Below are 24,334 nucleotides of genomic sequence, written 5' to 3'. Positions count from 1 at the left end.
AATCAAGCTACTGCTCTAATAAATGTCACCATGCCTATTATTTCAAAAATATAATTGTATTTGCCTTTAATTGAATTCCAAATCATATATATGTTAATTATTTTAAAATTTATTTCATTGTGTTTGTTGAAAATAAATTTGTAATTTGTGTGAACATACATTTCAATGTTTTTGACCTATTACCAGTTGAGGGAACAAAAGGTGTATGCCAGAGGAGCAGGAAAAGAACACTGAGCTTCACACTCTGATTGGCCACAGAGCTTCACATTCTGGTTGGTCACAGAGCTTTACATTCTGATTGATCACAGATCTTTACATTCCGATTGGCCGCAGGGCTTTACATTCTGATTGGCCACTGAGCTTCACACTCTGATTGGTGACAAAGGTTTACACTCTGATTGAACATAGAGTTGTACATTCTGATTTTCCACAGAGCTTTACATTCTCACTGACCACCGAACTTCACACTCTGATTAGCCACAGAGCTTTACATTCTGATTGACCACAGAACATCACACTCTGATTGGAGACAGAGCTTTACACTCTGATTGGTCATAGAGCTGTACATTCTGATTGGCCACAGAGCTTCACATTCTGATTGATCACAGAGCTTTACACTCTGATTGGCCACAGGGCTTCACACTCTGTCCTGTTCTGATGCAGGTCTGTGTGGGACAGACTGCCCTTCCTAGTAGGTCTTGGGGAAACTACAGAACACTTATTTCTGCAATGAAGAAAGTTAGAGGTGTTTATTTGTTTATTAATAGCAGCTGAAGCTGGCCATGTTGACATGTGTAAATAAATAAATAAACATGTAAATAAATACATAAACATAAATGTATATGAATATACAAGCGTGTAAATCAATAAACATGTACATAAATAAATGTATGTGAATAAATTAATAAATGTATTTAAATAAATACATAAATGAACACATAAATTAGTAACCTTATATAAATAAATAAATACATGTATGTATGTGAATAAACAAATAAACATTTATAAATATATAAACAAATAAACAAACATATGTAAATAAAAGTGGACACAAGGTTGTCTGACAGATGAATGTGCATATTTCCACATTAACATATTATCATATTACCATATTATCTGACAGACATATTACCATCTGGTGATTAATTTACATGGTGTTTTTGCTTTGTGGGCAGAAGGTGATGTATTGAACCATGTTGACAAACTGGTATTTCTCTCTGGCATGGTTTAATCACAGTGAGCTGGCTTTAGACCAAGGTTAAGCATCTCCATGTGTATTTCACTTTAGACCAAAGTTAAGCTTCTATGGTAAAGGGTAATTGTGTCAGGTTCTTACCCTGCTGCATGTGGCAGAACTGCCATCTTACAGACTCTATCTCACCTGGTGCAGAAGTCTTTAGAATATACCACCTCGCATCGCCCATCATTTAACAGTGGACAACAAGAAATGCATAAACAAACAAACAAATACTGCATGAGGTTTTGCCAGTAGCAATGTGCAGCAGTGATGTACTCATAGATCCTTCCAATGAGGTAATAATACAACTCTAATATAAGAGCAAAATAAGAATGGTCGATTCTCTAGTCTATTAATGCATGTGTAACATAACTGAATTTGCATTACCAGTTCTAGCCACATGATGGTGTCAAATATCAAATTAATTCTAGATTTAAATATGAGCTCAAGATAGCACATCAATGAAATGAAATGAAATTTCAGTACTTACACTGATAGTAACACCTCATAGGAGGATGGGGGGAAAAAGTCTGAGAAAGGGAGAGAGAGATCTGAGTGAGAGACAAAGCATGAGAGAGTGATAAAGCATGAGAGATAAAGAGTGAGAAAAGTGACTGTGAGATAACGAGGGAGAAAAAAAAGGTGTGAGAGCAGGAAAGCGAGAGAAAGGGAAAGAGAGATGCTCTTCTCTTACACAGTAGCTCTAACAGTAGCAAACAGAAGCTGAGATTGGCAAGGGGTGGGTAGGTAGTGGAGGAGAGACAACACAGGATGCTTTAATCACACAAGCCCACACACACAGGATGCTTTAATCACACACACACACACACACACACACACACACACACACACACACACACACTCTCTCTCTCTCTCCCCTGCACTTGTCTGCTGAGTGACGTATAAGGCTGTGCACACACACAAACACATAATTTAGATTGTGACAGTGAGGTGATCCCCTCCAGTCTCTAAAAGCTAAACCACTTCAAACAGGAAATGTGCGTGTGTCTCCTTTCTCTGTCTCTTCCTCTTTCTTTCTCTCACTTTGCATTCTCTGTTCACTAGTTTTTTTTCTGCAGTGTCTCATCTTGTTTTTAAGCATGAATCATTTTACAGTATAGACATCCCTTTACCATCAAACCTATTCATGACACCTTTTTGAGTGAGCGTGTGTATATGTGCTGCTTTTGACATATTTATCATAAAGGCCCCGAGATAGACATTGTAGTCCACCAAACATACATTATGGGATTCAGATCAGGATAGTCATTGTAGTACAATACTCTTACCATATACCTCAATTTTTCAGTTAGACTTACAAGTCGGGGGTCTGAGAATGGCTGTTTGATAAAGACAGTCATTCAGAGTTCGGTCAGCTGTAATGAATTAAACATGGGGTGTGTGAGCAGTTAGTGCGCGATATCAGTTCATTCAGCAGGAGAAAACCGTCAGGTTTAGCAAAGCTCTATTTGCGTCTTTTACGCTCACGCTCAGCTGTGGGTTCAGTTTTTGCAGTGGTCGATTTACCGGCCCTTCAGTAACTTCGCCGCAATCAAAAATGAAACTTTTTCAGACACATTTTCACAGCTGCCGATTGTCGGCCAGTTCTGTATTCTGCTAACAGACGCCGCATGCGCGCTCATTTTGACAGCTACGCCAGCTGCACGGACACCTTTAGATGTCCTTCATATCGGCAACGCAATGGCCCTCCACGGGCATGCACATGCACACCCTCCCTTCCCGCAGCGACAGACACCTACACGAGCCTATCGCGCGCTGGCCGAACCCCCCTCCCCCCTCCCTACTGGCATCCCCACCCCAGCAACCCTCCGCAGCCCGCCCGAACCAATCCGCCGCCGCGCGCTGTAAGGAGGATAAGCCGCTTCCTGGTTGTCGTAAGGAGGAGCTGGGAGTCGGGAGCGGGCCAGCGACGCCGGAGGAGGGGGGGCAGAGAAACACGCAGACCGGCGGTCCGTCAGGGGTCGAGCGAACCAGGTCTGGTAAAGGCTGGCAGTCAAATCGAGTGGACACAGAGCGACTGGGAATACCTCAGGAGAGGAGCTGGAGACCGCGAGCCGGGTTGAGGAAAGGTGTTCCCCACGCGAGGGGGGGCGCGAGGGGTGGTACAGCCGCAGAGTGAATTCAGGAAGCGAGCACCGGTCAGGTGGGACGCGGAGAAACAACTCAGGTGACATAGACTCAGGTAAAGCGCTTATCTTCTACCGTTTCAATTGAAAAAGGCAAACGTCATTACTTTTCAGGTTTTCCAGAAGTGGCGCAAAGTGGCAGTTTTCTTAGCACTCATCCGCTTTCATCACCAGCTCCTTCTAACTGGGGTCACTGGAGGACTAAGCACGTCACGGGTATTCGGTAACTCCCGTGTGACGTGCTTGTAATAATTTCCTCCTTTAATTCCTTAAAAATAATTCGTGTCATATTGACAAAATAACAGTCGTTTTAAAGGGTTGTATTTCTATGCTTTACATGTACTGCAGAACATTTTTCCTACGTTGATCGGGTTTTCGACCCGGCGGGACAGGTGAGTCGGTTCGGTCGACCTCCGAACAGTCTGCAGCTAATTATAGCAACTGGCTGACATTCCAAACCTACATGATCTCACGCACAAGAGGACTTCACGTGGGATATCTATTAGCCTGCATTCCCGTTGTGTTGGTGGAGTGATTTCATTTGGATTGTTCGTGTAGACCAGTGAAGTTCATATAAATATAAATATAAATATAAATTTTATTGCCCCTCTCAATAAAAGTTTCCAACGGTCGTGAAGGATCATCGGCGTTCCAGCTCCTACAGTTGTGACTGAACTTTCCTGCTTGTGCGTTATTACACCACTCTGTTGTTGGTAGGGGCATCTTTCGATGGGCGATGTTACATCAGCGCCAGCCATTCCTTTGACAGTTTTTAAAAAGTTAATAGGCAGTTACGAGGCGGGTTGAGGGTGCTACTTCCTCCGTATAAGTTTGTTGCTGACTCTCCCTTACGAGAGGAGTGCACCGGCTAAACCCGCTCAACCGGCTCAAGAAAAGCTGACAGCCCGTGCCCCTGACTTACAGTCTGGATGTTCTCAGAAACGCAGTGAACTCAGTAGTGCTACATATGCCGACATGCAGAGTAATGCAATATAAAGGGCTGGAAATGTGGTCTAACTCCAGAGGTCACACGCTTTTGTGAAAGACAGCAGAGGTGGTTTTCTTTGATAATTAGCCTGCTGCCAGCCCCACCCCCCTCCGGTGTCTGTCTCTCCTCCTGCCGTCACTGTCATGGTAACTTAATTACCTGTGTAATTTAGACAGCTCGTGCGGTTCTCACGGTTCCTTCCCGTGCTCGCTTTGCAGCCGGTAAATCTGCAGTCATCTTACCGAAATGGGCCTTTTAAGAATGAAATCCTTCAGCCGTTACACCACAAACGGGCCCCGGTAATTATGCAGCGCGGACGTACTGAAAGCACGTGCGCTTAAAATATGCCCCGCGTGTCATCTGTTTATTATTTAGTTCTAAAACCGTTTTCTTGACACCAGACTCATATGTTTGTATGTATGTGTGAGTGGTTGATAAGTTTACCTTTGGTTAGGCATTCCTGAAGCAGCTGTTTTAGGTGGGAAACTTAAGCTTGCACATGAAGGTTAGGGTTAATATGAACACAGAAGAAGGAGGATTCAGAGTTTTGCTGTAGGCCTTTTGCTGTCTGAGATCTGTTTATGGGTTGCTGAATCTAATCACAAGGAAGAAGCGCAGCTTTATTATATTAAATCAGAAAATATAAAAATATAAAATTTGAGTGTGCATTAACTATCTGAAACCTCTATCTGTACAATGGTCTCTAAATGAAATGACTAGTCACATAGGCCTTGATGTGCTGGCCCTCAAGATGGGGAGTGTTTTTCATTGATCCTGAACAAAGTAAAACAAAAAAGTAAAATTTAATCTAATAAATCACAAGGTGCTTTTTTTTTTTTTTTTTAGTTTTTATTGACCATATACCACTTCTATTAGGGCTAAATAAATTGTATAAAGAAAAAATGTTTTATTTTGTTTATGTATTTTATATGTGTTTTATTGGTTGGGTTGCTTGCATAATTAATTTTGATTAATAACAAAGTGTGGAAATGTTCCACAGGGTCCTTAAATGAAATGGTTTTCTCTCAGAGAGGCTTTTCCTCTGTAGCTGGGAGCTCGCGTTTGGGGTTGGGGGCAAAAACACTTTTCTGTTCCTTTTTAAAACCCTTTCCACTCTGCTACCCAACTCCCCATTCCTGATCCTGCCTGCATACGGAGAGCAAGCGTCTCCACCCTGCATACGGAGAGCATGCGTCTCCACCCTGCTCCAGGCTCCAGGCGCCTGTTCAGCTCAGAGAAAGCATTTTTAGGACTCTTTTAAAATAGGTTTTAGTTCTGCGATTGTTTGGGTTGCAGCAGGTGTTTGCTGTGTTTCACTGTGGAACGGAGGAGCACTGAATCCTAGATGTTCAGGTCAAGGCCTGGATAGTGTTGTTCCTGAGTGGCCTCATTTGCATTCTGCTGTTTGAATTTCACTCACTCCCCAAATTTGATGTTTAGAGCTTTGCCCATCAAACACATTCGACATCAAACGGAAGATTATTTTTGCCTTGATTAATCATATTCATCAGAGGAATCTAGGATGCTGCCACAACTGTGTGCACAGTCCAGACACATCAGTGCCACAGGACATGGCCCACAGGGTCTTGCCTACCAGCCCTGTGCACTGCTGTTCTGCCGTGGTGTTTAGTGCTTACAGCTCAACCTCTCTTTCCCCCAGCAACCCTTTAAAAAACATCCTGAGAGAGAGAAAGAGCAGCCAGAGAGAAGAGAGGAGACGAGAACAGCGCGTGCAGCTGAGAGTTTATGGGCTTTAGGTAAGAGCACAATAGTGGGTTCTCTCTCTCACTGTAGACATTTGATTTGCCTTTTTAGAGGAGTATGTCTGAAAAGACCCTGAACCACAGAGAGACCGTCTCCCACACACACCCCAACACATTCCTGTAAATGTTTTAATTAGGGCACAAGGACCCATGTAAAATTCCCCCTGATCACACTTTAGGAGTTTCAGTTTCATGCTCTTGCAGAGGGGGAAGAGGCACCACAGGAGGATGGGTGGGTGGGTGGGGGAGGGGGGGGCAGTGGGAAAATGCAAGATTCGTCATATGCTGTCTGTCCCACTAGGGGAAGTGGATTGGCATTTCCTTTTTCTGATTTAAGTTTCAGTCATATTGACAACCGACCACCAGACACACACACGCACATACACACGCGCACATATTGTGTCACAGTATAAAATTATTTGCTCGTAAACGTCCACTACATATCCTGTGCTGTGGGTCTGGAGCTGGTATCTGATCAGCAATAAGATCACATGTTCCTCCATTGATGTGATGAGATGATGCTTGTATAGTTTAGACAGGCCTTAGTGTCTGCGCATCTCTGTTGGACTGGGCGCTTGTCCTTCAGAGACACTCCTTTTTTTTTTTTTTCTCCATACGAGAACAGTCCCGTACAGTAGGGCTTTTTCTTGGAAAAACATTTTCTTGGCAAAAAAGATTCCTGTCTTCTCTCACAGGTCATCGCTGTCCTTTTTATCGTCTCATTCTGTTCCATCTTGTCTGTCTGTGACTGTCAGTCCATTGTCTGTTTCTTCTGAGAGGTCTACAAGAGGTACAGAGACAGCGAGAGATAAAGAGACAAAGAACAGAGAAAGAGTGGAGAAACAGGAAATTGATGAGGATCAGTTGGTTTTGCAACATCTCACGAACACACAAGACAAAACTGTGAGGACCCTCCCTTATAGGGTAGTAGCTCAAATCTGCTAGCTAATGTAATGACACACACGCACTCACACAGATGCACATGCACCGGACCCCTACGCTGTAATGAAACATATCTCTTCTTCAGTTCCCACAAAGGCTTGAGGGCAGACATGAAATTGTTGACCAGATACAAATGCTATAGATGAAAGGCTAACACCTCTCACACACACACACACACACTTGTACACATTGCAACACACTATGCAAAGTGATTCAGTGGTCTTTAGAAGTGTGTATGCATGCATCTGTATGTGTCATCAAAAACATTATGTGCATTAGGTTTTTTAAACCCAAATTACACACACACCTTACACACCATTAGGAACTGTAAATGTTAAACTTTGACCCTTTACCACTCTCTGTGATTGGAAGTACCATGTATATTTACCCACAAATGCATCCTTATTAAACTTGGCTTGCTAGCTTGTTTTATCCTTGTGTGATGACTGTATTTGTGTGTGCAGCAGAATCTGGCAATGTAGAGCTCAGATCACACAAACCCCTAGGGTTAGGGGTTAGGGATCACATAAAGCCCAGCATGTACAGAGCCATATCTCAGAACCTGAACATCAGTACCTCACAACAGAAACAGCAGTATCTTAACACTTAGAGCTGTATCTCACAACACACAGAACAGTATCTCATATATACCCCAAAACACCAGGCAAATACTGATGGGCTCAACACCAGGCAAACACTGATAGACTCAGGACCATTGCTGTTTTTCCTATTTGAAAGACTTAGTTCAGTAGTGTAATCTACAAATAGAAGTGTAGTCTAGATATAGAATTTTTACTAGGATGAAATGATTGTCAGGTTAAGTCCTATACATACACCCCCCTCCACACACACACACACACACACACACACACCTGTGCACGGTTTCCTGTCTCTCCCACTCACCCCGTATCTGTCTGTTCAGACTTCTTTACCCCCATTTCTCACCCCTTTTCTTTGCTTTCTTTCTCTCATTCTCTCTCGCTGTTCTTTCTGTCTTTGATACATAACTTCCCTTCATTTTACCCCACCAGCCATTCAGATTGTGTTTTTAAGATTTGATTTTCCTGTCTGTTCTCTCCCCTAAATATCTCTCGCTATGTTTTACCACCCAGTACGCAATCTCTCCCCCACCCACCCACCTTTGCCCTTTCTTGTGTGTTTTCGAAGAATTCATCTGTTTTTAGATTAAGACGCACCTGCTCTTTTTGGCTTACAGGATCGTTCCTCAAATCTCTGCTGTCGTTTTAGTGTGTTTTTCCTGATTTGTCGTTCCCCCTCTAAACTCTCTCTCCTTTTCACCTTGTCTTTCTCACTTGAATTTCTCTCATCCCCCTCATTCTTCTGCATCATTAGTCCTAGTGGTGCTGTTGTAGGGTTATAAGTCCAGTACTGCTGGGTTACAGGGTTACTGTCTCAGCTCTTATTATGACACATGCCTGGATTCTTTCAGGACCATCTATGTCTTACTGGACTGTTAGCAACACTGAAGAAATCTTTATACAGTAGATTCATCTCGGCTGAGACACTGAACATCCCATGAGAAACTCTGCCGCATACACATAAGCACATGCACATATTGGCACACACTACTGTTCACTTAACCCTGTGTGTAGGGAAATACATGGCAGAGTGTCCTAGCTGAACTCAGAATCATGGCGCTGTAGTTCTGGAAACAATCCACTGGACCAGAACTCAGCCGAGGATTGATACTGTTGTAAAAAATGACAAAAAAGACAACCTGCACTTCTGCTAAATAATGCGGCCAAAGTTCCTGCCAGTAAAACCCCTCAGAGCAACTTTGGCCTACTTTCACTCACTGTATAGAGTGAGAACCTCTCCTCCTTTCCTCTCCTCTCTCCCCCCTCCTCTCCTCAATCATACATACATACAGTGTGCACAGATGCATCTCTGTCTGTATGTGTTAGTTCTAGCCAACTGTATCATTTCAGAATGTAAATAGTGGCAGGTCGGATATGCGATTCAGAGCCTGGACTGTGTGAACTCTGGCATTGCTGAGTTTCCAATAACTGAAATTGAAATGTTTCCTCTGGACATCATGAGGAAAATGGAGTGGTGAGAGATACCTGGCTCAGGTAATGGTGCTGGGATGTGTTGATGATCTAATATGCATCAGCTATTGACTGATTCTGCCTATCACTGTAATGGTCTTTTAAAGCACATTTTACCTGTACAGCACACATACTCTCACACACAGGAACATGCTCCTCACTGCAACACACACACACACACACACACAAACATATGGGAACATGCTCCTCACTGCAACACACACACACACTCACACACGGGAACATGCTCCTCACTGCAACACACACACACACACACACACACACACACACACACACACTCTCACACACGGGAACATGCTCCTCACTGCAACACACACACACACACACACACACTCTCACACACGGGAACATGCTCCTCACTGCAACACACACACACACACTCTCACACACGGGAACATGCTCCTCACTGCAACACACACACACACACACACACACACTCTCACACACGGGAACATGCTCCTCACTGCAACACACACACACACACGGGAACATGCTCCTCACTGCAACACACACACTCACACACACATGGCAAAAGCTTTTCATTGTAATACACATGCGAGCGTGTACACATGCATTCACAAGGCCTTGTGCTCTGCTCTGCGGTACAGAATGAGCACCAAAGCAGAAGTGTGAGGAGCACGAACAGCACACACTATGAACAGGGAAGCATGACTTGAAATTTCCATTCCTTGGCTTACCAGCGGACTTTTGGGAAACTGAAACTGTGTGTGTGTGTGTGGGTTACAATTGTTTGATTTTACCTCATTCACTGTTGCTATTTAGAAAAGACTTCTGTGGACATTAAAACAAATTTGACCATGATATCAGGCTTAGGGCATCGGGCCTTAGCTCAGATGAGGAGCTGGGAGACAAATTATAATCTTATTTGATTAGTCTTATTATTGGTTTGTAAAGGCTACTTGGGTATAAGTGTGTGTGTGTGTGTGTGTGTGTGTGTGTGTATGTGTGTGTGTCTGAAAGAGAGATATGCACCGGATGCTTGCTGCAGACAAGTAAATACTCTCTTGATTCCACACTAACATTTCATTTCATAGAGTATTTAGCATTTTCTCAGTTATTAGTTACAGTGGATATAATTGATATTGACTGCTTAAAATGACAGTCATGCATCATGTGAGCACAGCGATAATTGTTTGTTTGTTTGTTTTTGTTTGTTTTTTTAAATGAAATCTTTGAACTTTTTTGGCTGCCACATCTATAATTTTTTTAGCTTTAGTTTTTTTGTCTTTAATTTATGTCTTTGTGTGTCACGTCTTTGGCTGTCTCTTTACTTGGTGGTAAATGCTGTATATTTGTAAGTTGTAAATGTTATAAAGAAAATGACCTTGTTGCTGTGCTAGCTGTAACTGTGTTAGAGGTCATCTTTACCAGGATGATGAGGTCTGTAAAATCCTTGAAAAACTCCCAACTGCATTTCAAATACAGCTCTATAGGTTGTGTATAATTCCATGTTTGTTTCATGCTGTAGGCTACCAAGTGTGAATCCATGACACTGTAGAACAGCTACATGCCCCTCCTTCCCCAGGAAAGAACCGTGATCATGTCAGAATTCACTGGAGATTCGTTAACTCACAAAATGATATTTGATATTTATGGCAGAATTAGTTTTCTAAAAGATCTTTTTCCAAAGTCATTGTGTTCAGATTTTTCCTCCATTTCTGTGTTGCTGGTGATGTATGTTGGATGCTCAGGACAGTGGGAACAGCACCAAAGACACAGCAGATCTAGAACACAAACCCAAAAACAAGTGTGCAGCAAAGCAGTGCACAAGTCCTAACGGAGATGAAGAAAGAAAAATGCAAAATACAGTGAGAGAGGAAAAGAGTTTGTGTGCAAGAGACAAAAAAAACAACTACAGAATGAATTAAGGTGTGTGTGTGTGTGTGTGTGTGTGTTAATCACATGGTAGTGTAGTGTAGCTCCTTTCAGGTGTTTAGAGTGTTTTGTGTTTTTAAAATATCAACCCTCAGAGCTTAAATGTGGGTAGAAGTAGATGGTTTCTTTCGGTCATAGATCTCATAGTGTGAAGGACTAGGAAACCATATTGTCGGCAGGGAGAGGCGATGTGATCTGTTCAGAGAGGAGTGGGAGGACAGTATCCGTTGTGAGGCAAACAGAAACATTTTATTCTCAATTGTGCTTTTGCTCTTTGTGTCCCCTGAGTTTTTTAAAACTTAAACACACATCTTGGTTAATTTTGATTTATTTATTTTTGGGTTTTAATTTTTACATGTTATCCTCTTTTCACATTTTCAACTTCGAAATGTTACCCACAATTCTGTTGAGGATTGACAGTGGAATTTTTGCCCTTTATACCCATTTCCAGTGTGTTGAGTTTCCTTGTTAGAGGATCGTGCTGGAATGAACATGTTCAAAATGGGTGACATTCGTAAGATCCAAACTTGCTTGTTTCTGAGAGTACGCCAGCTCCGGGACGTGCGGTTTCTGATCGAGGCTGAAACAGTACAACATGGCAGGCCATAAACGGGGGATAACGGACTAGAGATGAGTGACTAAGAGAAATTGAGAAAAGACAAAGACTCCAAATGTTTGAGACGGAGACAGAGAGGGTGTGAGTGTGTGGGTGCTTCTTGTTAGCGTTGAGCCATCTTTACTGTACTTGCTATTCAGAAGAAATTGCTTAGTTTTAGGGCAGAACTGCAATACCCTCATTGTAGGTGTTTTGTGTTTCACAAGATTCACATTTCATGTAGCATTAATGCAGTTGTGACTCCAGTGCTCAGGAGCCATAAAAAAATCTCACATACTAAAATATATATATATTGGGTCAAAGTGTCTAGTTCCTAGAAATGAAAGACCTTAACGCTAAAGCTTTGGAGATTCTCAACAAAGATACCAAATCTATTTCTTCTTGTTTCTCGAGAGTTGCTTGTACATTTTTCAGAAGATGAAAAATGATCAGTCCATGTAGTGAGGAATGAGGTATGATGTTTGAGCATGATTGCTGAGGTAAAGCCAACCACATCAGCAGTCACTTGCATGCAATATTACTACAGCTGGTATTTGTCAAAACATTCACCTCACTCCCTATCCATATGTTTCTGAGATATTGTTCAATATTAGTTACTGACATAAAAACATAATCTTAGGGTCCTCGTGGAGGATTTAGAAGTTTTATTATAGTTTAATATGATTTTGTGTAATTTTGGAATAGAATGTATTGTCTGTCAGGTTGTCACAGTAATTGGGGTTTAAAGTTTATATCTTCCCTTGACAAGGATTTGTCATCGTCTGTGACACTTGGACATCCCAGACTTTAAAGATTGCCAGAAAAACTTGCTTTATATTGATAAACAAATATCCTGCCAGTGGAGAGTTGGGGGTTACCAGCTGCTTTGTTTTTTGTTTGGTTTTTTTTATTTAAAAAGATATATTTCTTTTGCATATACAAGAGATATTTTCCAGTGTTTTGATTCCATTTTGTAACACTCATATTCATTTTCATTAGTGTCTTTCATGGTATTAAGAGAAGGTTTTGACAAATAATCACATTGTTTTTTCTTTCAACTGTGATTCATTGCATTGAGTGAAAATATGTGCACCACAGTGGAGTGGATGGAAACTGAGTGTTTGTTTAAAGAAACTGTCTGCAGAAGTTATAACTGCTAAGATGGTCTGGTTAATGAGTGCATACTTTTAATTGTTTATCTTGTCACATATATCAAATATTTACATGTATGATACTGTGCGTTCTTGTTTTCTTATTAAAGATGAGCCAAGTTTATTTTTTATGTTAAGTTGTTGCAAGCAGACACAGAAAATATTTTCACATTTTTTTGAAAAGCTAGGTGTCATCAAACCTGAGGGGTAGTGTATGTATGTATATATATATAGATAGATATATAGATATATATCTATATGGTAAATTCAGGAAATGTATAAATATATGGTAAATTCAGGAAATGTATAAATTGAGGACTCTATAAATTTCCCATCAAGATAAAGATCATATACCTTTCCCTGGAAATGTATACACTGACCACTGTAGTGGGGGATGTCAAAAATCTTACTGTCAAAACTAACCAAACAGAAAAATGAAAAAAAAAAAAAACCCACAAAAAATTGTGTAGAGGTCATGGGATCATGACAGTACTGTTTACAGATATTCATCTCTCTCTATATATATATATATATATATATATATATATATATATATATATATATATATATATATATATATATATATATATATATATATATTTTGTGTGTGTGTGTGTATGTATATATGTGTGTATTATATAGTGTGTGTGTATATGTATGTATGTATGTATGTATGTATGTATGTATATATATGTATATATAAACACATTTTCTAGTTCTTTGTTTTGTGTGTATGTGTAATGACCCTCAATTTCCATGAAGTTACCTTAACCTTAATTTCATCTTATTTATTAATTGTTACTGTAATATTATTTAATCAATCTTATGTATTGATTTTTGCCAAAATATTATTCCTATAACTTTTTGCATTAATTGATGCAGTAATATTATTTTTGAGTAATATTATTTTTGAGTAATATTATTTTTTTCATTGTGTATTATTTTCTGTAATTATTTGAAATAATATGAAAAGGGTTCACTATGGCTTAGACATTTTGTCAACAACCTAAGCTGAGACTAGCTCACTCATAACACATCTGTCTCTTAGACCTGACAGTTCTGGGTAGAGCCAAATAGAGTAGTGATGTTGTCAGGGTCTGTGCACTTAGATGTTTGGCTTGTTTTGAGATTGGAGAGGATTAAAGCAGTGTGATATCATTCCCTGTCATATGTTATGTGGTCTCTCTCTCTCACACACACACACACACACATTATATATATCTATATATATAATGTGTGTGTGTGTGTGTGTGTGTGTGTGTGTATGTATGTATGTATGACCATGTTCTTTCTATTTATTTATTATCTGATGTGCCACCTATATGGAGAACGCATCGGTCGCAAATTGCCTTTAATTTGCATTTGTTCATTTACAACGTAAATATGAACAGTATTTACAGCTGCATTTAGCATTGAAATGTAAACAGTACTTCTATAGCATTTTTTGTATAGATGAACATCCAGCTCACACCTGCTCTTTAGTCAAAACCAGGTCACTCAAAACAGAGGCTATGACAGAGGGTAACATAACACATTCAGGGTTATGATAATAATGACAGTATGTATATGGACTAAAACATTTAAAGTCAGTATTCAGCATATAGTTCACTGATATTGAACCCTAATCCTGATTATTCTGGGTTTTCAGGACTCTTAAAGTTCCTCATCCAACTCTTCATCAGTCAGTTTGACAACAGAGCTGTTTGAGGCACCACTCTCAGTCCAGTACTAATGCTGATGTGCCTCATATTACTTATACCAGTGCAATACGCAATACTATATCAGTGTTATTGCTGTGTTTGAATATGCCAGTATAACCTGTTACTCCTGTGTTCAGAATGACCCATCACTCCAATAATATCTACTCAGCAGAGGTCCTGTGATCAGAAACTGACCAGTGATGAATGGGGTAGATAGTATCTAACAGAAACACGTACTAAAGATGACTGTAATTCATACACTGACCACTGAATGTAGGTGCAACGTAGATGATTCTAATGAAGTGGGTAATAAAGTGTGTGTGGTGTAATCACTAAACAGTGTGGATGAGTTTTTCACTCAGACCCGATGTGTATGACGTTAGCATGATTCCAAGCAAACTTTTTAACTTTTTTTTAACTTTTTTTTTTTTTTACTATTTCATAACCCAAAAGGGAATTTGTATCACTTTGCAGCTCAATGTCAAAAAATCAAGAATAAATGTCAGAAATATTACATCAGGTTTACATTATATTTTGTAGTATATTTTGCATATAGTTTGGAGTGTATTAGTTTCTGTTTGTTTCTGCTGTGACCCGTCTTTTAGTTTCTTTTTCTTCCATTGTCTACGCTACAATCACGTCCTCCCAGCACATATATTAAAAATGTCTCTCTTTTCTGTGTTCCACTTATACCCTTTTGAGTTTGGTTCCAGAACTAACACTGAATATCTTTAGGAATTCCTAATTAGGAAAGTAGCAAAAAGTAATATATTTACACACCAACCACATATCCCCATTTATGTATTTGAATTCTGAATAATTTAAGCAAATTAATAGGATAAGGATAAATGTAAAAATTTTAACTGGGCCTAACACTGGCGATTATAAGATATAAATTAACTTTAACACTAAACCCTAATAGTACATAGTTAATACTAACACCCCCCTACCCACCCACCCATCCCTACAGCCGATTAATCCTGTCTTGGTCCTATCTTTAGTTTGAAACAATTTTTAGTTGCTATTCTTTTTTGTTTGTTTACTTTTCACTTTTTTTTTTCTTATTTATTTGTTTACATTAATTCCACAGGAAACCTGAACAAAGCATTTTTATTTTAACCTGCAATTAATGTGTGTACAGTTAATACTTGTGTTGGTAAATGTCATAACCTAAAAATACATTTTTAAACCAATGTACATACAGAGCGTCATTGTGAATGAATGGTGCTCAGTGTTGTGACAGGTGCATGCATATTGATGCTTTGAGTAAAGGAGAACATCAGTCTTCCTCTAGTTGTGAATCCAATCTGCAGCCCCCAACCGAAGCCATAACCCTAGACCCCTGAGCACTAGCCCTTGATCCCTGAACCCTAACCCATTGCTGAACCTCTGAGCCAAATGCCTAAAATGTAATCCTTAAAATCCTCATCCCTAAAATCTAATCCATAAACCCTAATCCCTAACCTCTGCAGCTCACAGCGGCTGTGCTCACTGCGTTGCACAGGATTCACCCTGACATTGCTGGCAAGTTGCCATGTTCAATTTAAAGGGTCAAAGGTAAAGCGTTAGTGCTGACGTCATGCACCTCTAGCACCAACACAACGTCCATTTGTCTTGGTTGTGGCGGAAAATGAAAAATTAGATTTAGTTTGGTTTGCCGAATGTACTTTGTAGTTGATCCACTCCGGCACCTTGGTGCACATCTTTCCTTTGCCGTGTAACGGTATTTCCTGCTATAGGGTGGTGTGTGTGTGTGTGTGTGTGTGTGTGTGTGTGTGTGTGTGTGTGTGTGTGTGTGTCAGTCAGTGTCAGTGTCAGTCAACGCAGAGGTCGAGGGATTTTGTTTTTCGGAAACTTGTGATCGTTTCGAAACGAGCTGATGTATTTGGAGCGAGGGACTGTAGGCGAGGGGGGAGGGGTATCTCTCCATCTCCGCTAGTCTTCGTCAAACACCTTTTTTCAGAAGACAGGAAGAAGAAACAACGAAAGAAAGAAAGCAAGTCAGTGATCCCTGTTAGAGGGTGAATAACCCCAAATGTTCAAAGCGATGCAGCAGTAGGAGAGTGAAGGCAGGTGAACCCAGAGTGGAGTGAGAGAAAAGCGTGAGAAAACCTCCACTGGTGGGGAAGAGAGAGAGGAAGCTGAAGAGTAGCAGAGAAGACAAATGCCATGACGCACCCTCCATCAGGTCTTCAGCTCACAGCACCACGGTTCTCCATGACTGGCAGAATGGTATGCTCCGCCCGCCCAGCTCTCCCCTCTGTGGGCTGCTTTGGTTTGACTCGGACTTTGTGGCATGTTTGGTCAGTGTTCAGTATGAAACGCCTCCGTGGTGATGGGCATGTGTGATAGAGCATGAGAGGCTTAGCCTAACGTGTATGAATGTGAATAGGACAGAGAAAGAGGCTGGGAGTGAGCGCTCACGCTAAGGTGTGTTTTCAGCATGTGTTTGGACCATGTGTGTGATACAGTCTCATGTGACACTGAGAAATAGAGAATGAACTCTTCTGTTCTGAACCGCACTCTTTTGTGTAATATTACCAGAACCACCAGAAGTGCCACACCTGTTCCAAAGAAACCTCACTCCTAGAAGGAGATATAGAAGCAGGGAGTGTGAGAGGGTGTGTGTGTGTGTTCGTGAAAGAGAGGGAGCGAGTGCGCGTTTTGGAGCAGGTTATTCAGGTGTGTTGATGTTGGGTTGTTGAGTAGGTCCCTGTTGCTCTGTGGGGCAGTATTATGGGCTGGAGAGGGGCTGCCGGTTGCTAAAGGGAAGTAGTGCAGTGGATGGTTGTTGGTGGAAAGTTCCAGGCTCAGGTGTGTGCACTTCTGCAGAACTGAAAGGGGAGGGGGGCGGGTTGGATGAGGAAACACACATTATATCAAAACAAGTGGTGATATAACAGCTCATGCATACATGCTACATACATCTCTATACGCTGCATTTGTTTTGTGCCATAACTGCTGGATGTAACTAGCCTGAGTCTGTGTATGGTTCTTGCCCTAAACAGCAATTATTCTGACTGAATTTGTGTTGACTAATGTATTGTAACAAGTCTAAACCAATGATGATCTTAACCTTGTCAATTTAGAAAATGTAGTGTGTTGAGCTGTTGTGGTAACACATGCCCTGTTTAGTCTGGGTTAGAAGAGAGCTCTGATCTAAAACCTCTTAGAACATGCGCAGTATGATTCTGGAGTGGAAACATATAAATGTTCTTCTCTACTGCATAACTTGCCTTGTGTCTGTGTTGCATTACCCCCTCCCCCCCCCCCCCCCCCCCCGACATATAAGCATGCATAGTTTCTTTATATGTAATTATGTAATATGTAATATGTAATCTCATCTCAATGCCCAGTGTTTTTCTATATTTCTGTATTTTTATATATTTATAATGGTTTTATACATTTTTACAATGTTTTTATATATTTATGGAGAGTCAGATCCAAATTTTTGCAATTTAGTAAATCAGCTAGTTGGGAAATGAGCATTAGGGTCAGGGTTAGGAGAGGGTTAGCGTTAGGGTTAGATGGTTAAGAGGGTCAGTGGAAACCTGAAGACTTCATGGGTCTGGACTTACACCTGAGGTCCCCGTGCTGGTCCGATCTGTCTTCCTAGATACAGTTCCATTGGCTGATGATTCATTATTTACATGAACATCACATGGCTGTCATATTTATGTGCCAGATTGAAATAAATGTCAAAAGTATTTTCTAATCATTATATAGAGGTTTTAGCACAGTGTTGCTACATAACTAGTATTTATATATTGGAAAGCAAACACAACCAAGTTCAGTGATTATTCTTTTATTGTTGGGTTGGCAACTAAAGGGCTGCTGCAGAATGGATTAAGATGGGTAGTGCAATAGTGGATTAAGATGGGTAACCTGCACTTGCAGACAAATTTTAGTAACCACTTGAGCAAGGCATTCTGAAATTAGATGGAAAGACAGGGTGAAGGCAAACATTTTAATAAAGTAAGTGTGAACAGTGTCATAATAAAAGTGCTAAGAGTGGTTTTACTAGACCAGGAATGAATGAGTGATCGTGGGGGAGAAGGGGTGTGTTTGTCCATTTTGTCATAGTAGTAGCGGTTAGATAGAATGCACCTAACTGACAGCGTTTCACATAAAGGATGTGACAGCCCGAGGGTTACTCACGTTCAAATTTACAGCATTTGGCAGCTACTCTTACCCAGAATGATTTAATATATTTATCAGTATAACTTGCTCTACCTGCTCTACCAGGTGAACTACCGGAGCACTACTTCAGAAGCTAGTATTCACAAAGGAACTATCCAGGTCTTTCTCTGCCTGATGGTACCTGAGTAAACACACCAGGGGTAGTGGGGAATTACATAAGAATTTGGTGAGTGGGAGGGGCTTGCTGGGAAGACGTTTCTCTGAAACTAGTTATCGCTACACCATTTTACTTAATTTTAAAGATTTTAAAATTGTTTAATGAGTTTTTGAAAAGAGTAAAAGTGAAACTCAGACTCATACCTTTTTGTCTGAGTTTACGCTTTAGCTAATGTTAATGCTAACTCAGACCTAGCGTTAAAGGATAGTGTTAATGCTAACTCGGACCTAGCGTTAAAGGCTAACGTTAAAGCTAACTCAGACCTAGCTTTAAGTGCGTTCCCTCTGCATGCAGGTGGCAATGTCTCCAGGAGAGGACGGTCTAATTGGTATCCCCTTCCCGGAGCACAGCAGTGAGCTCCTGTCTCGTCTCAATGCCCAGCGTCGCTCGGGCCTTCTATGTGACCTCACGCTTACCTCCCGGGGAGCCCGTTACCCCACCCATCGCTCCGTCATGGCAGCCGTTAGCCTGTACTTCCGGCGGCTTTTTGGGGCAGAGGAAGGCGTGGAGGGTGGAGAGGGCGGAGAGGGTGTGGGTGGGAGCTGCAGCGTGTGCCAGCTGGACTGTGTGTCCCCAGACGCACTAGACGCTCTGCTGGAGTTCGCCTACACGGCCACACTGACCATCCGCAGCTCTGGCATGCGGGAGGTGCTGGAGGGCGCCCAGCTGCTTGGCATCCAGTGTGTAGCTGATGCCTGCCGCCACATTCTGGGCGAGGCAGCTGAGGAAACGCCAAGCCCGGCTGAGGATGCCCGGCGGGCCACGTCACGCAGGAAACAGGACCGTCGCAATGTAGCAAAGACAGCCTCGCCCATGCGGCCGGCCTGGGGGGACACGCGGTCTGACATCAAACAGCACACACCTGAGTACGACCTGCCACCTACACCTGACCCTAACCCTACACCTGAGCGTGAGGAACAGCCCCTACCAGCTGCAGGGCAGAATGGAGCTGTGAGAAGCAGCCACCAGGGGGCAGTGCTGAACGGCAGTGCACACTGGCCTCTGGTGATGAGAACACCAGTACCACAACCACCTGAAGACCTTCCTTCAGAGGATGAGGAGTCCAGAGGGCAGGGGCCAGTTGCATCTCACCACACCCCTCCACAGGCTGAAATGGCAGTAGGTAGAGCTGTAGAGGGTGGTGTTAGAAAGAGGAAGTCTCAGACACCTCAGCAGTGTCCTGTCTGTCAGAAAATTATCCATGGTGCAGGAAAGCTTCCCCGCCACATGAGGACACATACAGGAGAGAAGCCCTTCCAGTGCACTGCGTGCGGTGTGCGCTTCACACGGTACGTACAAGACTTCAGCTTTTTGACGTGATGGTGTGGTTTTTGTTTCCTATACAAGCTGTTCCATGACTGTCTTTTCACTCCCTGTGCAGGAATGACAAATTAAAGATCCACATGCGTAAACACACGGGCGAGCGCCCATACCCCTGCACCAGCTGCCCCGCCCGCTTCCTGCATTCCTACGACTTGAAGAACCACCTGTCCCTGCACAGTGGCGACCGTCCCTATGAGTGTCCCCTCTGCCACAAGGCCTTCGCACGTGAGGATCACCTGCAGCGCCACCGTAAGGGCCACAGCTGCCTGGAGCCACGCAGACCACGGCGGGGGCCTGAGGCACATGTCTCCCCTCCGGCTGATCCTCCGCTCTGCCTGCACCAGCCTTCAGCACCTTCATCATCCTCAGCTTCCCAGTTCCCGTTTCAGCAGGGCCCAGTGGGCTCTGGAGGGGCCACACACGGAGCCTCCCTGCTGGGCCCAGGGGGCATGAACTACCCCAGCCTCCTTTGGAGAGCTGCACAGAGCCGCAGGGGTGCTGGCCACACTCTGTTCACACAGCCACAGTGGGAAGAGGAAGAGGAAGATGAGGAAAACGGAGAAGAGGAGGAATCATAGTTCTTGTTGGTGGGTATATGCGCGTGCATGTGTGCCCACGCAGTGTGTGTGTGTGTGTGTGTGTGTGTGTGTGTGTGTGTGTGCAGATCAAACACAAAGGCATCGTGGAGGTTGTATCTGGGAATGTAGCACCTTTTGTGCTTTCCCTAATTTTCATCATGACCACTGTCTTCCTCATGGCACAGAGGAGACTAGGAGCGCTTACAGCACAGACTGAAGAGAAACTTAACAAAAAAAAGGAAAAACGGGTTTCCTGACTGTCCTCCTTTCTAATGTCATTAGAATTTTTTCTGTCATGTTCTTTTATGTTTTGATTTTATTATATTTTAAGTTGCCAGTTTGTGTTAAAACGTAATCTTATTGCTTAATGGGAAAAAATATATGTAAAATAGATTTATTTTGGTAATATATTCTGCAAAGCAGGGGTGAAGGTTGTTGCTGATGCTATGCAAAATTAAAATGTGAGATGAGGTAGAGTATGAAAGCATGGAGATGAGATGGAGACTTTATGGTAGAATGCTGTCATCTAGTGGTGGAAAAAAAAATCAACTTTTTCTCAGCATGATATCTTCAGTTCTAAACTTTTCCAAGAACATATATTTGTACTCAGTGCTCTGAAAGAAATCTGTCTTTTTGAAGCTGCTTATTATTTAAGTCAAAACAAACTTAAAAGCATAAAATAGCAAGTACTTAAATATATAAATTTGTATACCAAAGATTTATTGTGCAGATGAGACAGATAAGTCTTTTAAAGGGAGTTTTTTCCACTGTGTTCTCCAAATGAATAAATCATCAAACCAAATCATTCATCACATCTTTCACAGAAGGACCTGCCCTTCAAAATAAATACTGCAAGCCCTAATTGCTTACTTGAAAACATTTTACAGAAAACTAATGCAAGACAGGAAAAGGGGGTTTGGTTTTTGTTGCTTTTGTTTACTTCTTACATTTTTGTGTGGGAGTTGTGGTTTATGTCTAAGTACTTCTAATGCTTGTGGTCTTCTACTGTGCTCCAGAGTCGGAGCTGATATCAGGAGAATAAGGGGAAGATGGAACAGGATGGGACGAAGCACTCTGTGTATTTATTTATTTATTTGATTAATATTTATTGGGACTTTCCCAGTGAAACTGTTGGGTTATTTCCCCCCTTCACCCATAGTCATCCTCTAGCCTGGAGCCTGTTATTCAATGTGGTGACCAGCTGCAGCTGTTTTGATTTAGGTACGAGCAGCCCAGGACGAACCCTCACAACCCCCTCCTCTTCTAGGCACTGGCCTCAGGTAGCGTGTCTAGGGGAGAAAGCAGCCTCTCTTCACAGCTTTGTCGCTGTATGCTGAATGCATACACTCCAGTTTGCCTTCTTTTTTGGTACATTCACAATGCACAATATACTTGGACCTTTTCTTTGGCAGGATGCTTTTGTACTCTAGACTTCATATTCTATATTCAAGAGGCTTTGATATTATAGACATTGTACTCTAGATTTTAGAGATTTTGTTATAGATTCTAGAAGCATTGGTACTTTAGACGTCATAATGTAGGGTTAGGGTTACTCTACACTCTGAGGCTTTGGTGCTCTAGACATTGCACTCTAGATTTTAGAGGCTTTGGTGCTCTAGATATCACATGACGTCTGAAAAAAAAGACCAGTAAAGGTTTAGCATGAGATACTTAGATGGTGAATGAATTATCATATGCTATTTGGTTTATTCTGACTACACTTCCTCTATATGCTGTGTTGTGCTCCCTTAAATACTCAATTGGACAGCACCTCCTAGTTGCAGTACAGAAGAAATGAGGAATAGTGGAGATGTGAGGAATAGTGGAGATGTGAGGAATGGTGGAGATGTGAGGAATAGTGGAGAAATGTTTCTCCCTTGCTTGTGCTCTTCCTCACATTCTCAGGGATGAGGGACTAAGGTCTTGTCTTTCATGGAGGAAATTGTTATATAAAAACTATGGTGCAGTATCCATGACAATAAGTTAGTTTCTTATTCTGGCAGTAATGTAGTTTACGCTGTTTCAGATTCAGATATTTTAGAAGTTTAGGTTTGTCATTTAGTTGCTTTAGTCACACCTAAATTAAAAAAATCACTTTTTTTTTCTAAACAAAACCTAGAAAGTTTGTTTTACTAGTTCAAATCTATTAAATAAAACTAAAACCTGCTTTGACTTAGAAATACAATTAAAGTGAATTCAAACAAGCCAACCCACAGTGCTGCAGAGTCAGAGTTAGGGTTAGACCACAGTAGACCATTGCAGATCAGGTTTATTTGTTCAAAAGTTAGAACTTACTAATGAATATTTTTCTTTCATTACACATTCCATTATTTATTAATGTCTAGTCAACTCTTCTCATTTAATTGTGAATTCCCCTGAAAACAAAGGGTTTAATCTATACGGCACAGACGGCACACATGCATCATAGATGTACAGTTCAGGTTTTTAACCAGATTTAAATCAGTTAAATCATTGCTTAATAAAAAAGGGTCAAGCTGCCTTGTTTTGTTTTTGTTGTTGTTGTTGTTGTTGTTGTTATACAACTCTTCTCAGGAAATAATGAGCAATGCACTAAAAATGATTATGCAATTGATTATGTAAATATATTGTGAGATCATTATGTATCTGTGTCCAAAATATTAACACCCCTTACAAATGTACCTCTTATATTCTCTGAGTTCACTTTTCTTTTTTTGATGAATATTACTTTACAAATATGCTTTGGTACGCTTTTGGTTTGAGTGAAGGTGAAATTGATCTAATATTTAAAGTACAAATTAAACAACAGGTTTATAATGAAGCAGTGAACATTAAAGATTATGGTTTGTGCATTTTATCCACGAGATGGGGAAAGGGGTGTTAATATTATATACACGTGTGTGTGTGCCTGTGTGTATGTGTGTGCAAGACTGCCAGCAATGAAAGGAACAGCGTAAGTGTTTGCTTTGGCTGGGGTGAAGGGGAAAGCATGTAAGAGCCCAAATCAGGGATGTTTCCTGTGTTAACAGGAATCTTTTTCACTCATTAGTAAATGATCATTTTTGCCTGGTGTTCATTTCTTCTGTTGTAAAGATAAAAGTAAATAAAAAAGACTCTTAGTGAAAATCTTGCATGCATTTTCTTTACAGCGAGTCCTTGAGACCTGAACCCTTCCACAGAGCTGAAGGAAACGCGCCGTGTTGCTCTACTGCAGGAACCTTTCCAAATGCAATCAGAGCTAATCGAATGCAACAGCTTTGAGAACTGTGTTGACCTAGTTAAAACTTTACATCTACATGAATTTTAAAGGGTTTAAATGGTTTTTTTGGAAGTGTACTGAATCAAAGTCATACGACTTATTGTGTTGGTGTTTCTATACACTCATGTTGATGTTTTTGTGCATGATTTCTTAAAGAGCCTTAATGTTAATACTGTAAGAAGATACCAGATATTAGGCTGATCTATCCTTAGTCTAATTATAGTCTAATCATAATCCGTTTTTCATAACTGACTTGGCTAAAAAGATGTAAAACCTTTTCAGTGCCTTTAATAACCCTAACCCCTCTTTCTTAGAATGTTTTCTTGTTA

The 24,334-nt window shown here is 41.3% G+C and overlaps 1 protein-coding gene across 4 annotated transcripts; it reads left to right on the top strand.

Moving 5' to 3' along the window:
* The first annotated feature begins 3,188 nt into the window (after positions 1-3,188).
* Positions 3,189-24,322, top strand: zbtb7b (zinc finger and BTB domain containing 7B). 4 transcript variants are annotated; one of them, XM_035530462.1, is made up of 4 exons: positions 3,189-3,440; positions 6,033-6,129; positions 19,161-20,155; positions 20,248-23,843. In XM_035530462.1, the coding sequence occupies exons 3-4, from the start codon at positions 19,167-19,169 to the stop codon at positions 20,765-20,767; spliced, it is 1,509 nt and encodes a 502-aa protein (XP_035386355.1). In that variant the 5' UTR covers positions 3,189-3,440; positions 6,033-6,129; positions 19,161-19,166; the 3' UTR covers positions 20,768-23,843. The 4 variants fall into 4 exon arrangements, with proteins under 4 accessions (XP_035386355.1, XP_035386356.1, XP_035386354.1 ...); XM_035530461.1 differs by lacking the exons at positions 3,189-3,440; positions 6,033-6,129 and adding exons at positions 16,552-16,741; positions 23,896-24,322 and having other exon boundaries at positions 20,248-20,776; XM_035530463.1 differs by lacking the exon at positions 6,033-6,129.
* Positions 24,323-24,334: the final 12 nt, after the last annotated feature.

The sequence above is a fragment of the Electrophorus electricus genome, chromosome 10 (assembly GCF_013358815.1).
Source record: "Electrophorus electricus isolate fEleEle1 chromosome 10, fEleEle1.pri, whole genome shotgun sequence".
In the NCBI taxonomy this organism is placed as follows: Eukaryota; Metazoa; Chordata; class Actinopteri; order Gymnotiformes; family Gymnotidae; genus Electrophorus; species Electrophorus electricus.
The sequence above is the reverse complement of the archived record's forward strand: the minus strand, read 5'-3'. Positions and strand labels throughout refer to the sequence as shown.

Bases quoted from the DNA above. Each gene is read 5' to 3' on its own strand.
- zbtb7b (XM_035530461.1), top strand. From the start codon at position 16,679: ATGACGCACCCTCCATCAGGTCTTCAGCTCACAGCACCACGGTTCTCC. The intron at 16,742-19,160 runs GTATGCTCCGCC...CTCTGCATGCAG, and splicing joins TCTCCATGACTGGCAGAATG to GTGGCAATGTCTCCAGGAGA. The intron at 20,156-20,247 runs GTACGTACAAGA...CTCCCTGTGCAG, and splicing joins TGCGGTGTGCGCTTCACACG to GAATGACAAATTAAAGATCC.